The sequence below is a fragment of the Schistocerca americana genome, chromosome X (genome assembly GCF_021461395.2).
Source record: "Schistocerca americana isolate TAMUIC-IGC-003095 chromosome X, iqSchAmer2.1, whole genome shotgun sequence".
NCBI classification, from domain to species: domain Eukaryota; kingdom Metazoa; phylum Arthropoda; class Insecta; order Orthoptera; family Acrididae; genus Schistocerca; species Schistocerca americana.
Window position 1 is genome coordinate 716,559,418 of NC_060130.1, and position 17,522 is coordinate 716,576,939.

Consider the following 17,522-nt stretch of genomic DNA (forward strand, 5'->3'; position numbering starts at 1 on the left):
AAATGAGCACAGGGGAGCAGATACAAGAAACCTGCATTGCCGTTCTAGGCAAGGTCCTAGTAGAGGTGGTTTGCCGGTTGCCTTTCTTCTGTCTCACATGACTGACTGTGGTAAGATGGTGTGCAGTGTAGTTGGGTTTGTTTTGTTACGGATGAAGGGAAACTAGATGGTGATACCGGTTCCGGCACATAGCCTACTCGTTTCGAATAGCGCCAAGGGCGCCTCCAGGCTTAACTCCCCCATCCGATCACCATCAACATTGTCACATGTCTTCACATCATGAAACACTGCAAGGATATTTGGAAGTTAATACGGGACATCGGCGCAAAACCTGGTGTTTATGAACATTACGCCACCAACTCCTCCTCATCACGTCAGTCAATTACTGGAAGTTAAAATTTTCCACCGTCTTTCATTCTCTATATCTGAAGGACAGGGTAAGCTGCAATATTCGTCTGCTTGGTGATTATTCTATGGTTTACTGGAAGATGTCGTCGTTGAGTGACTGTAGTAGGAAAGAAGACAACTTAGACAAAGTCTCTAGTTGGTAGGACGAGTGGCAGCTTTATCTAAATGTACAAAAACGTAAGTTAATGCAGATGAGTAGGGAAATCAATCCGGTGATGTTTAGATGCAGCATTAGTAGTGTACTGCTTGTCACAGTCACATCGAATATAGATATAGGCACCCCGCAGGGTAGCCGCGCTCTCTAGGGCGTCTTGTCACTGTCCGTGCCGCTTCCCACGTCGGAGGTTCGAGTACTCTCTCGGCTATGGGTGTGTGTGTTGTCCATAGCGTAAATTAGTTTAAGTTAGATTAAGTAGTGTGTAGGGGGGGGGGGGGGGTCCTATGACCTCAGCAGTTTGGTCCCAATAAGACCTTTCCACAAATACCCATTTTCCAAAGATATAGGCGTTAAACTGACTGCAGAATGAATCTATTGCCGCCAACGTACATTTAGCGTCAGGATCACGAAGATAACAGGGCTCGAGCGCAGGCACATAGACAGTCCCTCGCTTTGTATGCGAGTGGAATAGGAAAGGAAATGACTGCAAGCGATATAAATACTCTCTAGAGCCACGCCCCGTACGGTGGCTTGCGGAGTGCGTATGTAGATATAGATTCGAACCGGTGTGCGATAGCGAACTCGGCTAAGAAAGCGTGTGATAATAATAATAACAATAATAATAATAATAATAATAATAATGATAAATCAGGACTTATGAAGGAAGAACTATGAACAAGTAATCACAAATGTAGTTTATGACTATTGTGATATACTCCTGGACGACTATTTACGTGAGATCAGGCTGCTCAATAACCCATATCAAAAGATGCACAGTGAAAGTGTTCATAACTTCATTGGCAGATACACAGAGCCGTTAAGATATCAGATACCTGCAGCCCCAACAAAAGGTGCAGCCATGCGTCTAACAAATGAAATTACATTCTAATATTCTCTCGGTCAACAAACGTACGTACTGTCGTGTTCTGACATAGATGGGAGAGGGAGAAAAGGGGTTACTGGTCAGTCTGCGCTCCCGAGCGGTACAGGGCAGAAGGCAGAAGGACAATTCACAGTTAAGGCACTTGATTGTTTTCTTCTATCTGAGCCAACACTGGTACAGGCATTTACTAGAAATCCAGGTGGTGAGACTTGTTAGGAAACTCCTTGTGGAGGCTCTTGGACAAACGCGGTTTTGAAATAGTTGTTTATTCGAGACGGGACTAATTAATACACTGGAAGCTAGTTCTAGGGTTAAAAAAAGCATGAATAACACTGTTACAACAGAAGCCAGTGCAGAAGTCCTAGGAGTGGATTCAAACTACAGCAGCAAACACTAGCAGCATCTTAAGGCAACAACTTAGTTGCAAAACAAAACATACTGAATGTGACACTATTCACTGAGGCACTCCAAGTGAGAGAGCAGACTTACGCGGAGCTGGACCGAGGCTGGAGTCGACGGACGCGGATTCGGCGCCCAGATCGTCTGACTGAGAACTCCGCCAAAATGTGGAATCTAGGGGCTTTAAAGAGTCGCGTGGGGGCACTGTTTTTCCCACTTAAAGCCACCCAGCCAATCCCGCAGGTCTCTTGCAGGCGCCTGCCAATCACGGTTTAGTTAGGTCCCCTCTCTGCTCCTAAGGCAGGGATATTAATGCAGTTGCACCAAGTCCGTATTTGGTATCAACATTGTTCAGCTGAAAGCTAAACGTAACTGCTCTGCCAAATAAGGCTTTCAGCATTATTGTTATGCGTCATTTAGCCCCGCCCCTCGGGCTCCCCGGAGTAGGGACTGCTAGGTCAACAGTTTTTTGGCGTTTTCGCTCTCTTTCTAACCCTTGTGAGCCTACTGACGTTGCTGTTCTCAGGGCTGGCTTTATACGCTAGTACGCGCCTGTTGGTTACCAAGTTCTATGGTGACAACCTACCACAGCGTCTAGACGGCATATAAAGTTACATGTTAATTCCTTGAAGAATAACTAGCGCCCTGGGACCACGTCTGGGAGCGTCTGCATTTTCTCAAGGCTCTCCCCTTACGTTGTACTTCATGTAACAATATCTCTCCTAGTTTCGTCTGCCCTCAGCATCGTCTCTGCTTCCGCGCCTTGGAGCGCCTGTCCTCCTTTCTCACAGCTTCAAGATAACACTACATTAGCAAGGAATAATCAATATATTACAGTATGCATATACAAATGTTGCAGTTAACGAGCCTATTACCGTGTCCTTGCAGTTAGGTAAGGGATTGTGGCGCTTAGCTGAGATAGCAATCCCATGAAATGTAGACATTAGTGATAAAGCTGCTCATAATATGCGTAAATACAGAAATGAGCCGTATGTAGTAGCTGAAAACTGAAATCACACCTGTCAGAATTTGTGCTATGGAGTCAATATCACACATTCACAAGCGAGCTCTGTCGCAAATTGCTGGATGGAGTAAAAGTACAGAGATACAGGACAGTATTTGTGGAACTGTTCACACCTGGCGAAAAGTGTGAAATCACATAAAAGAAAGTGGAACTATTGATTACGAAACTGGAAATGCCATGGAGTGTACCTCCAACCCCTAAACTAAAATAATTCGTTGTGAAAATAAAGAAAATGCTTCTACCATAACAACAGCAACAATAACTGATATTCTACTGCTACTACTACTACTACTACTACTACAATGCCAGTAATAATAATAATAATAGCAAGTTGATGCATTTTTTGTGAAATGGTGAGGCGTAGACTCGAATATTACAGTTTATGGATGCAATCTTTCCCACCCTGAACGTAGAGAGTGAAAATGCTATTAGATAAGTGTGTTACTAGTGAAGATGGAAAACTTACCATTCTTACTGAATGAGTTCCTACTATGTAAACGATGAAAGCCATTACACATAGTGGTACCTGACGATATTAGCCTGCCTTGAATTTTTTTACGCCACAGATACGGAAATGGACGAATTCCTCTACCAGTGTATGAAGAAACGTCAAATCTCACAAAGATTGATTGTTCAAATGGTTCAAATGGCTCTGAGCACTATGGGACTTAACATCTAAGGTCATCAGTCCACTAGAACTTAGAACTACTTAAACCTAACTAACCTAAGGACATCACACAACACCCAGTCATCACGCGGCAGAGAAAATCCCTGACCCCGCCGGGAATCGAACCCGGGAACCCGGGCGTGGGAAGCGAGAACGCTACCGCACGACCACGAGCTGCGGACAATTGATTGTAGTTGTACAGTTGTTTATGGAGACATGGTCTTCTGACTGCGGCCGGACCATCGAACTTACGTGGAAGTGACTAGTGAGGCCCTTAATGCACAGAGCTCTTCCAAAACTCCAGCGCCAAATGTCTAGAATGAGCAACTGAACAGCGGTAAGAAGGCCATCAACAATGTAACAGCAATGGTCGGCTTAAATGTACAGATCTCTCCCAAAACTCCACCGCCCAAGTTCTACAATGAATAGCTGAATCACGGTGAAAAGGCCGTTAACAGTGCAACAGCCGTGGTCGGCTACCTTTGGTTGAGAGGGTCGCTGTGGGCTAGTAAGAAATTAAAGATTCAATAAGTGGGTGGCGGAAAAGTAAAATATTTGACAAAGAAATTCTGGACAACAGCACTTGAACATGAGTACGCTCAACATAATACCTTCCGTGCACGATACAGGAACCACCATGCAAGACAAGTCCCGTGGCGGTAGACCTGAAACTATTCTCTCATTTTAATTACGGATGGCGAATAAAATATTACTAGTTAAATATTCTAGTGACGGAAAATGGTAATGCTTTCTGTTAGAAGTAGATGAAGGAAGTCTTTACTAACTGTGGTAGTATAGGTCGGTAGCAGATTAGCGTCTTCTCGTGCTGTGGATACGCATTTGGTGTGTGAATCTCTTTCTGATTCCGGCGACTGAAAACTCGCAAGCCTCTCGCGTTATTGCTTCACGCCTACTTGGGTGAGAGTGACATCTCCGAACGACAGATCTGCGCGTCCACAACTGACTTCAAATGGTTCAAATGGCTCTGAGCACTATGGGACTCAACATCTGAGGTCATCAGTCCCCTAGAACTTAGAACTACTTAAAGCTGACTAACCTAAGCACATCACACACAGCCATGCCCGAAGCTGGATTCGAACCTACGACCGTAGCGGTCGCGCGGTTCCAGACTGAAGAGCCTAGAACCGCTCGTCCACACCGGCCGGCACAACTGACTTCCTCACATCTCGATGGCTTCACGACAAGTACTCGCCCTCTGTGATCTCTAGGCTGACAACCCTTCGCTGTTTTGTCCTGCTATGTGGCTTCGTGAATGACTCTCCCTCAGCTCGGCAGTATTTGTCATTCCCTGAATGCCGTTATACGTGTTACCCGAACGCGATACCCTTCTGCAACCAGATGTTAATCATAACACAGCTGTTTGCAGTTCTTAGGATTTACGGAGCGGACCAGTTTTTCTCTGTTTCCTTGTGGATTAATGCTGTCTTCCAATCGTTCATTGCTTGTTCGGTCACGTGAAGCATCGATTGATCATTCACGCCACATCAGGGGCTTCTAACCCTTTCTTACGTCGTACCAGAACATTTACATTATAAAAAGTAGATAAACATATTATTGCGTAACGATTTTGGCAATATATAAGAGAACATAATAGATTTACAAGCTCCAACAGAAAAATACAAAAGCAAAAAAACTATTTTTCTTGTAACGCTTTAGTTATTCTCGTGTTATCGTTTCTTGTGTAAAGAACAGGTGACGAACTTAGTTTATTTGAAAATTGCTGTTAGGGATACTGAAAGTGTCTGTATTTAAATGATCTTCTTCAAGATTGTGTTACCTAAGGTGTGTGACACAAAACTCACGGTGTTTTGGAAATCTTTGTTTGCCATTTAAACCTTAAAGAATTATAATATTGTGAGTTACGTGTTAGTTGCGATTTGTTATGTAATTGTTTTGAAAACATTTTAGCGGGTATAAGCACCGCCATATAGTCCTATATACAATTGTGTGTTATTGTTTCTGCTGCCTTAGTGACCATTTATTTGCAAGTTACGCCAGTTTGTTATACTTCGGTGAAACTATGCGTGAAAATAAGAATACGTTTATTTAGCCTACTCACGTCTCGTGGCAGTCTTTCTCCTCCAGAGAATGTCTCTGTTAAACACTGTTTCACTGGAGGCTACACAAGATGTTTACAAACATTCAACTGCGGCACAATCTCGTTTATGTTATGTGTGCCACGAGCACTTCAATGCAAGGGTGGGGTTCTGGTGAACTGTGTTTGTTACAAGTTGATCGGCGAGAGGGGAGGGTAAGAGTGAGAGAGACGTGTGTTTGATGTGCTTATACACATTGCTGTGTGCTCATTTTTAACGTTCTTGCTTTCAGCTAGCGTCTTTTCTACGTAAGACCGAGCGAGGTGGCGCAGTGGTTAGCACACTGGACTCGCATTCGGGAGGACGACGGTTCAATCCCGTCTCCGGCCATCCTGATTTAGGTTTTCCGTGATTTCCCTAAATCGCTTCAGGCAAATGCCGGGATGGTTCCTTTGAAAGGACACGGCCGATTTCCTTCCCCATCCTTCACTCACCCGAGCTTGCACTCCGTCTCTAATGACCTCGTTGTCGACGGGACGTTAAACACTAATATCCTCCTCCTCCTCCTCTACGTAAGAATGTCCTTCTGTTGCGTATTTTCGGCTTAGGTTTTTGCGTTGTTTCAGAATGCGTACATCTGTTTCCGTAAAGCTCTCGTATATTATGTGTTCCTTATACTTAAGTTCGTACAATTTCGTCCTGTTTGGTGAAATTGGCCAGCCTTCCCATTGAGTTGGTATATTCCTACATCGTTAAATACGCAAATCAAAAAAATGTTTTGAATCGCCCCGGATCCCTTTGACTAAAACCGCCCCAAGACGTAAACAACCATGCCTGAGCGGAGCCTGTTAGTCGGAGGGGGTCCGACAGCTGATCAGTTCCAGCCATTCCACCAGGAAGGAGGTATATGGTTCGTGTTGTCTGTAGTTCAACCATGCCTAGACGGTCAATACCGTAGAGTGATCGCGTCTACATTGTTACTTCGTGCCAGGAAGAGCTCTCAACAAGGGAAGTGTCCAGGCGTCTCAGAGTGAACCAAAGCGATGTTGTTCGCACATGGAGGAGATACAGAGAGACAGGAACTGTCGATGACATACCTCGTTCAGGCCGCCCAAGAGCTACTACTGCAGTGGATGACCGCTACCTACGGATTATGGCTCGGGGAAACCCTGACACCAACGCCACCGTGTTGAATAATGCTTTTCGTGCAGCCACAGGGCGTCGTGTTACGACTCAAACTCTGCGCAATAGGCTGCATGATGCGCAACTTCACTCCCGACATCCATGGAGAGGTCCATCTTTGCAACCACGACACCATGCAGCGCGGCACAGATGGGCCCAACAACATCCCGAATGGACCGCTCAGGATTGGCATCACGTTCTCTTCACCGATGAGTGTCGCATATGCCTTCAACCAGACAATCGTTGGAGACGTGTTTGGAGCAACCCGGTCAGGCTGAACGCCTTAGACACACTGTCCAGAGAGTGCAGCAAGGTGGAGGTTCCCTGCTGTTTTGGGGTGGTATTATGTGGGGCCGACGTACGCCGCTGGTGGTCATGGAAGGCGCCGTAACGGCTGTACGATACCTGAATGCCATCCTCCGAACGATAGTGCAGCCATATAGGCAGCGTACTGGCGAAGCATTCGTCTTCATGGACGACAATTCGCGCTCCCATCGTGCACATCTTGTGAATGACTTCCTTCGGGATAACGACATCGGTCGACTAGAGTGGCCAGCATCTTCTCCAGACATGAATTCTTTCGAACAGGCCTGGGATCGATAGAAAAGAGCTGTTTATGGACGACGTGATCCACCAACAACTCTGGGGGATCTACTCCATATCGCCGTTGAAGAGAGGGACAATCCGGACCAACAGTGCCTTGATGAACTTGTGGATAGTATACCACGACGAATACGGGCATGCATCAATGCAAGAGGACGTGCTACTGGGTATTAGAGGTACCGGTGTGTACAGCAATCTGGATCACCTCATCTGAATGTCTCGCTGTGTGGTGATACAACATGCAGTGTGTGGTTTTCATGAGCAATAAAAAGAGCAGAAATGATGTTTATGTTTATCTCTATTCCAATTTTCTGAACAGGTCCCGGAACTCTCGAAACCGATGTGATGCAAAACTTTTTTTGATGTGTGTATATCTAAGGTTATTCCGCTTGTTCTTAGTGTTTTCTTTGCTGTGCTCTGTTGTCTGTTCTACAGGCTATTGGGATTCTTTGTTTATTCATTGTGTTTCCCATTCTACTTTATTAGTATGTGGTAGTGAGTACCGCTTATTTCTGCTTCTCTGATGTAATGTGATCTATGAGATATTTGTGTGCTACTTCTATAAATTTTCTTATTCTACATCTGGATGATTGCGTGATAACTTTCATTTTTATTTTGAGGTTCACCTTGTTGATAGTATCTGTTTTATATCCATTCAAAATAGCAATTTTTTAAATTATCTTGAGTTCAAGTGTGTAATTTTAAGGTTTGTGTGGTGTTCTGTTTATCTCATGAAGCATGTGTATGAATCTGGAATATTATGTAACAGTAAACCCCAGATTTTTTAAGGAATCTAGATCCTTTTGTAAAACACCTTCCAAGATCTGATTACTTTACAAACGAGTTAATTTATTGCATACTCGATATTAAACATATAAACGAGAAAAATTTAAGAAAAGCTTTAAAATTATGCTTCAAATTTTTTGGAACTCGCTAAGTTCTCTCATTAAGAAATACTGAATGAATATAGTAAGCATACTTTGCGTTCCATTTTAAGCAAAAGCATGTTTTTCGCACATCTCTATGTTTATGATGTCATATCTCCAGAATTATGTGTCATATATTCATTGACATATGTGAACGTTGTTTGCAGACTGCTGAGAATAAACTCGGTAACAAAGTAAGAATAAATTGAAACATCATGTCTTATGTTGATGCTTTACTATCTGAACAGCAAAAATGTAGTAAGCTATTTCATCATTTTGTGGGAGGTGACAGCAAGAAAAAGTTTTGTAAATGTTTAAAATTACGTGTAAAGCTCTTTGAAAGTCGCTAAGTTCCCTCCATCTGAAATACTGGATGAACGATGTGTGAGTATTGGCGCGCCGTCAGTTACACTGCTTCATAGTAAACACACAGCTCCTAACTGTAATACTTATGTTACTGTGTCAGACGTAAGATTATACTTCTTAATAAGCAGCTTATGGCAGCATTTAAAATTTTAAAATCCGGTCAATAATAATACAAAATACTGAAGTTGAAATTTTCGCTGCATCTCGAAGGTTTATGCTGTGGATGACAGCTAGTGGTTGTGCTTTTTCTGTGTATGGAGAAATCATGTTGATCATTATTTCTCATTACTGTGAGAACAAGAAAAACTGATATTATTTTTTCTTCTGTTTCCTTGGTAAAATGTATATGGGGAATGAACTGTGTTGATATTGTTGTATATCTCTTCTGTCTGGCTCTGTATTTCACCTACGAGACAAGTTATGTTATCTACATTTCGATACCAGCATACTGATTTATATGCCTTTTATCGCACAATGACATGGTCCAGGGAAAGTTGACCTCTGTCTCACTGATTGGAGATCTCTCCAGATGCAAATAAAATATTCAGCTGAAAGTGAAGTAAATTTTTTTCTGTCTTTAACCTTAGGATAGTTTCAGTATCAAATATTTGCATATCTGAGGCCCTCTTGTGTTACTTCAGTTTCTTTTCTACGATATTTATGGCTTTTCCTGTGGATATACGAGAGTAAATTGACGTAACGTCGAAAGACAGAAGTGTTGCTGTCGTAGCGGTATAAATAACTTTGATTTTCTTCATTAGGTCTCCTGTGTTAGTAAAGCTTTTGTTTGTTAGTATATGATGATCCACGAAAATTTTTTGTGATTTAATGGTGTTGCATATAAATTATATTTTGTTAGACTGTTGGGAAACAGCTTGGAGCTGTCCCTTCATAAATATTATAATTAGCTTTAAGGTTTTGCGGTGTGGCACTGAGACATAGTTGAGGGTTGTCTCCATAGAGTTGGTAATTACAGTAAGTATGTAATAATCCTTCATTGCCTACCTAGTTAATTCAGTACTCTAAGACATGAAGGTATTTGCGAGGTCCTCAAACACCCATGGATACTGGTAGGTACTGTGTGCTTGTTTTATTCCCTGTGACTTGGTAAAGTCCGTTCAACAAGTTATCTCGTTTCCCTTCGAGGAATAAACGGATGTTTCATGCTACTAGCTACTACCGGCACGATTCAGATTCACCCCTCATAAGTGGTTTTACTTATAAGCAGTACTATGACCACGTTACGTATGTTTCATGTTATTTATGTTTCAGTGTCTACTGCATTTATTGCAAATACGGAACTTGTAATTATTTTTAAAGTTACTTATTTCGATGATAATGATGATGTGTTGCTCTCATTAGGCAGGTCCGTCGCAGCAAATTCAACATACTGCAAGCCTCCCAGTTTTATACCATACCATATAGCTGCATACGATACATTTATCCTGATGATGTCAGTTAATTTTTTCTTCTTCTTCCTTCTCTGGTTCTCTTCCCAGTCACCACTCCCTTAGCGTATCTTTTATTACATAGTCTCATCTCATCTAGTGCCCTAACAAGTTTCCTTTCCTCCTCTTAACTGTTTGCTGTGTTTATCGTTCATCCTCTGTAATGAAAATGTAATCCTGAATTTGTCTCCACATTTCACATCTTCAATTCTTTTCTGTAGCCACAGGTCAAAAGCCTCTAAGCACTTCCATGCAGTGTCCATGTTTTAGCAACATACAGGGCAACATTTCATACAAAACGCTCCTCTAATCTTTTTCTTAATTGATCTGATGGAACTAAATTTTCTTTGAGACATATGAGTCTCAGTTTTATTTTCGATGATGACAGAATGTGAAGAAATGTATGAAACTTGGTGCTGCAGCCAGTAATTGTACTGAGGTTGGCTGCTTACTAGACAGATATGCTAGCCATTACACCACCACAGCAGTATAACAAACACATGTGCACTGACTACCCTAGTCCAATGCCCTCCCTAGCACAAACTTCATTTCACTCCCTCAGCCTATTTTTCCTTCTTAAATAGGCAATATTGACGATTTAAGAAAGGGAAAATGTTCTGAAGGAGTGGATTGAAATTCAAGCCCAGGCCACAGCACAAAATCTTTATTCGTTTATTCGGCTTTTATCATTATCGAAAATTTTTCTTAATTGTTTATTTATTGGACCACAGATAATAGTACGCCCAATAATAACGCCTGAAGTTATCAACTTCTTCCACTAACTAATAACAAATTTTCACTTTTACCTTTCTTGATCACCTTGTGAAAATCAATGCCTTAGTCTTCTTGACATTTATCTTCAGTCCACATTCCTCAGATCTGGTGTTCAGTCCTTTCAACATATCTTAAATGTTAACTAGCTTTTCATTTTCACGCAGTATAAATGCCATCAGCAAAGATTATCCTTCTTTTCATTCTCACTCCAGTCTCTTGTTAGAAACAGTTTTATATAAATCATCTAAATAGACGAGGTGAGCGACAACAGCCTTGTCTAACCCCTGGCCCCATTTTAGCTCCTTCTGACAGCTCATCTCCTGTTATTACTTTTACTCTTTGTATGATAACTAAGTTGTTCATTAGCCTCCTTTCCTTAAGTTAATTCCATCTATGTCGATATTATTCTTTACTAGAGTTAGAAAGTTACCATAGGCTACTGTAGACTATCCTAAGTAAGCGTAGGCTTTTCCTAGTAGCTTTGCTCAGTTAAGACCGTAACCGCGTTCCTGTATGTCAGGTGTGTTGCATACCTATTGGACGTTACCTCATTTCGATCGCTTTGTTTACGTATAGCGACCAGTCTCTTACTAAATTCCACTATAAATAGTAAGGAGTGAGCCGCCTGGAAACAGTGTGGATATAAAAAGGGCCACATAACTTAAAGAATATTCTGGTTCTACTTAGTTACCCTCCTGTCTGTTACTTAAAAATAAACTCTATTTGTAACTAAATTGAAATTTTGAATGTTTAATTCAGGTTTTATTGAAAAATTCTTGATTTTTAACGTGAAATAGAGACACGGCGTACTGAAAATAAAAAAAATTATTACTTATTTAAAGCGCTGGAAAAAGCAATTTCTTGAAAGAAAAGGTACTTTTTTAAAAAAAAAGTTGCAAAGAAAAACATATCAAACATCGCTTCAATACTAAGTTGACTTATATAAAAAAATGTCTGTGTTATTCATAAACGATTTTCACACTTATCAATAATAACAGAAAACTGTTGCCTTTGATCATTATGGAGAACGTCCTATTAACAATAAGACTGTTGTTGTTGTTGTTGTTGTTGTTATCTTCAGTCCTGGACTGGTTTGATGCAGCTCTCCATGCTACTCTGTCCTGTGCAAGCTTCCTCATCTCCCAGTACTTACTGCAACCTACATCCTTCTGAATCTGCTTAGTGCATTTATCTCTTGGTCTCCCTCTACGATTTTTACCCTCTACGCTGCCCTCCAATGCTAAATTTGTCATCCCTTGATGCCTCAGAACATGTCCTACCAACCGGTCCCTTCTTCTTACCAAGTTGTGCCACAAACTCCTCTTCTCCCCAATTCTATTCAATACCTCCTCATTAGTTATGTGATCTACCCATCTAATCTTCAGCATTCTTCTATAGCACCACATTTCGAAAGCTTCTATTCTCTTCTTGTCCAAACTACTTATCGTCCATGTTTCACTTCCATACATGGCTACACTCCATACAAATACTTTCAGAAACGAATTCCTGACACTTAAAGCTATACTCGATGTTAACAAATTTCTCTTCTTCAGAAACGCTTTCCTTGCCATTGCCAGTCTACATTTTATATCCTCTCTACTTCGACCATCATCAGTTATTTTGCTCCCCAAATAGCAAAACCCCTTTACTACTTTAAGTGACTGATTTCCTAATTTAATTCCCTCAGCATCACCCGACTTAATTCGACTACATTCCATGATCCTCGTTTAGCTTTTGTTGATGTTCATCTTATATCCTCCTTTCAAGACACTGTACATAAGACTAACAATAAGTATGTAGACTTTCTTTATTTATTTATTTTTTGTGTGTAAACTGGACTTGTATCAAAAGTAATTGCTGTGGTTATACGAAAGTGCAGAAGTTAAGCGATCAACTAATTATTTACATTTTGTAAAGATATTTGTACATTTTGTAAAGATATAAAATACACAGTGGACTAACAATGAACAATATGTGGTTTTAATTATATGAAAAACAAACATACAAATAAACAAAAAGAAATCGGCGGCTCCTAGTTTCGCTCTGTTTCTTTCGCTACCGATGCTGCCAATACTTCTGTAATCCAACCATTTACTACGTCATTTATGTACTGCACCGAAACTATGGAACCGTAGTTTTGGTAGAGCGCAGCCGCATTATTTGATGGCTTTCTGTTGCAGGACCGAGAGTTCGTGGAGATGGAGGTGCCGTACAACGGGCAGCCGAAGCGGCCGGGGTCGCCGTCGCCGCTGGCGAGCCCGGCACACTCCGCCGCCAGCCACCCCGGGCTGCTGCACGCGTGCTGCGGCCGCTGCTGCGGCCAGCGCTATCAGGTAGCAAACTTTCCCCCGCGCTCCCTTCCCCGCTTGCAGGTACAGCTACTACCTCCAAAAGACTAGGAGCGAGTGCTTTCTCAGATAAACGATGCAGTCATTGTCCCAGACGGCAAGAAGTGCAGGAAACTTCCCAGTCTAACGTCGGAATGAAAGTGGAGTAACTCGCATGGTTCATGGAGTGTTAGCTACAACTGCGAGGGAACTCTACCGTGGCTGGTAACTGAGTTAGCTGTTGGACATCGCGCATCTCATGTCGGGCGGGGAGATGACTTAGGAAGAACTGCGTGGAACTCCGCCTTTATCCATTCTGTAGGCCGTGTTTCGTGGGTGATGGAAGTATTGTACAGAATGAAGCGGTCCCTCGTGAGGCATTACCCCGAGCTGCAAATATGTAATAAATGTACGTCAGATATTCGAAAGAAATCCGTGTTAGGAAATGGAAATAAATTTTAAATTTTTGTGGGGGTCCACAGCCTCAACTTATTTTGAGAATGAAAATATGGTCCAGGTAGGCTGTATTCTTTTTACTGTCTATGCGACTGGCCATTTTCAACCTTTGATCATTTAAAGCACGTATCATAAGCTTCCAACTTAATTTTATATTATAATACTAGGGTTCGACAAAAAGTTGTGGCAACACTGCCGTAACATGAAGGATGTGTATCCAATGGCATACGCATTGTCTGTAGCTGATAGCAGGTCAGTGCAATGACCGGCAACGGCTGTGTTTCAGTCAGCTGCAGAGTGTACTGTCTGAAAGTGTGGGAGGCCAGTCCAAGCTCCCTAACAGTATATTTAGGAAACACGAACAACATGCACGGATGAAGATTGAAGTAGCACGAAGTCGGAGCGCAAACATCGGGAAAAAAATCCTCTACTGTACAGCTACACTATTGACGACAAACATCTGGAGGCAGCGACTGCCGTGAAATATCTAGGCGTAACTATCCAGAGGGACCTTAAGTGGAATTACCACACAAAGAAGCATATACCAGACTCAGATTCATCGGAAGAATCTTAAGGATATGTAATTCATCCACGAAAGAAGTAGCCTATCAGGCGCTTGTTCGCCCGATTCTTGAATATTGTTCATCTATTAGTATCTGGGATCCCTATCAGGTAGGACTGATAGAGGAGATACAGAAGATCCAACGAAGAGCGGTGTGTTTTGTCACGGGATCGTTTAGCTGGCGAGAGAGCGTTACGGAGATGCTAAACAAACTCCACTAGCAGACGTTACAAGAGAGGCGTTGCGCATCACGGAGAGATTTACTATTGAAATTTCGGGACAGCACATTTCAGGAGGAGTCGGAAAACATGTTACTTCCCCCCACACACAACACGCGTATTGACCACGAGGAGAAAATTTGAGAAATTATAGCCAATACAGAGTCATTCTTTCCACGCACTATTCGCGAGAGGAACAGTGTTGGAGGAATCAGATAGTGGTACCGAAAGTACCCTCCGCCACACACCATTAGGTGACTTGAGGAGTATGATGTAAATGTAGATACTATCTGTGTAGAGGAAGGTGATCGAGATGCGGGACCATTATACTGAGAGCATATAATATGGTGAACGTCTATCTATTAAGTCTGGTATGAATTTTAGCAGGGTTGCCAACACTTTTTATCCAGCTTATGTACTCGCTGGTACAAGTGGACAGGAAAGCATCTTACTTCTGTGCAACAGAAATGATATATTATCCTTTCCACATGTATCAGCGATATATTATAATGTAAAATGAAGCTGGAAGCTTAAGATACGTGGTTGAAAATGACAAAGGTTGACATTGGCCAATCGCATAGATGTTAAAAAGAATACAGCCTACTTGGACAAAATGTTCATTCTCAAAATGGAAATAAACAATGGTAGTATGTTTGACTATGAATACAAATAACTGCCATCAGGCACTTTTGAAACCTGCATATTTCCATACACTAGTTTTCGAGCCTGTTCAGGCTTATCTTCAGACTGTGCATGCACAAGTTACATGTTTACTTTCGTAACTGACTTTGTGAGAAGGAGATAGGACTAACTTCCATTTTACGCCATAAACGATAGTCAAATGGCACGCTGTGCAGAAAATAAATTTCTGGAATGTAGATATTTAACTATAGTACTACGAATACTGCAGCAATAACTACAGGACTTCGTTTTCTGACACAGCTTACTATATAAACTATCACTCATAGCGACAAATTGAAGTACGTCGTATCGTCAGAGAGCCAGTACCCAACACCTCGCTATGAAAATACCTGTGTGATGAAGATGCCCCATTTGAAAATGAGCCTGAGAAGGCTCTAAGCTGTTTCAAAAGTGTCTGATGTTAGTTATCTGTAGTTATACAGGGTGTTCGGAAATTCCTATTACAAACTGCTAGGACTTATGGAGGGGAGTGGGTATGTATTATTTTGAATTGGAACCCATCTCCGGAAACGTGCCAATTCCGTGCTACAACCATTTAAAATATGTTGGTAACGCGACTATTTTTATAAGTAATTGATTAGGTGTGACCCAGCAAATTACTTGTTATACGATTTCACTTGGGTAATTGTGGCTAAAAGGGTATGCGATGGACTCAAAAGTTGTGGAGAACGATCTTGATAAAGACGAAGAGTAGCCCTTCCATTATGTGAGTTTCGCCATTCAGAAGGATCATGTAAGTGTATTCTGCAAACGTGTATTCAACCATGTTACTATAACACTCATAGACACGCGAATGAGGCTCGAATCAGGTCAGAGAGGTACGCAGACGTCAACTGACATCAGCCGAACAGACGTAACCACCGCCCACCATGACTACCCTGTTCCCTGTTGCATTTCTACCTAGAAAAGATGTTTTCACCGGCTGTAACACAGAAACGGTACGTTTCCGGATATGGATTCGTATTCAAAATATTATGTACTCACCCCCTTCTACTAGTCCCAGAAGTTTGTAACGGGAATTTCCGAGCACCTTGTATTTAATTAACGCTGAGTGGCGTGTTCCACAACATTAATAACGGATAAACTTCACTGAAAACATGTTACAGTGTTTCCAGTTATCTGTTTTGACAGAACATTTTGACAACACTTTAATGAACAAGCGAAAAGTTGTGAAAGTTTTCTAAGTTTACTTCATGGTTCTACTTACAAGAGAAGTGCTTGACTTCTAACGCTCAGAGCCGCACGAAAATATGCTCAGAATATAAGTAACTCATCCCAAAGAAACAGTCGCATGTGCCATTAGCATGCAACACTGCGCGTATTACCATATGAGACATTTGAATCATCGTCTATTCATGGCCTAAGAAAGGAACTTGGTGACGCGAAGAAATAATGCATTGGTATAATAGGACAAAAACTCACATATTTCAGTATTGTGACTTATTCCTACATTTCCCTCTGCTTGTAATAATTACATTGTCTGAACAACGACCCTTTCCTCTTGACCTTGCAATGCTGCACAGCTATTCCGTCTTCAAGGTACTGGTGCGGAATTTCAATGAAGTGGTCAAAACAAAATGGAACAGAACAATATTCACATCTGACAGAAGCTACATTTTCACATTCAACATCAATTCTGCATTCAAGCAGTGCAATAACAAACGTCACACTAATTTCATTTCAAAGGATGATATTACTATACCAATGCCATAAGCTCCCGTTTGCCTAACATAGTATAACATGTGCTGGTACTTTGGTGCAGAAAATTGGTTGCATAGCACAGAGTGAAGTCTAGTGATATTTTGAGTTTAGGTTGTCAAGTAGCTTGTAAAGATTGATAAAACTCTCAGATGACTCACTTCAAAGTGGTTTTTCATATTTTAATCATCAATCATACTTCTCATGTAGAGCTTATATTGCTTAAACAAGTGCACGTCAAGTGAAGTGCACTATACTGTTGTCTTCCACGTGTTCTTGGTCCTATTATACAGATTTATGTTTCTTCGCGTTACGAAAGTTCCTCTCTTACGCCTTGAGAAGGTGATAATTCAAATGATCCTCGTGGGAAGACGCGCAGATTCGCATGCGAATCGTTCATACCACTTTTTTAAGGAAGAGTGATTTATACTCTAAGTACACTTTCGTGCGGTTGTGAGCATTAGAGATTACGCACTTTCCTTGTTATCTTAAACAGTAAGTGAGGAAGTAAGGCTTGTTTAGCATGTTTTCTCTTAATGAATTTTCATTTGATTTTCAGCAACACGCTGTTTTTGTTGACATTATACATGATTTACTTCATCTTTTATACATAATATAATTTCATCATTGGGCTTCAAAGGCAGAAACAATGCTTCATTTGTACT

General features: G+C 41.5%; 1 protein-coding gene across 1 annotated transcript in view; it reads left to right on the forward strand.

Moving 5' to 3' along the window:
* The window catches only part of LOC124556270 (potassium voltage-gated channel protein Shal), an 832,638-nt gene extending 819,345 nt beyond the window's left edge, over window positions 1–13,293 (forward strand). The window contains exon 4 of the mRNA XM_047130255.1: window positions 13,075–13,293. Within this exon, the coding sequence (XP_046986211.1) occupies window positions 13,075–13,293 (219 nt within the window). The remainder of the gene's footprint in view (window positions 1–13,074) is intronic.
* Window positions 13,294–17,522: the final 4,229 nt, after the last annotated feature.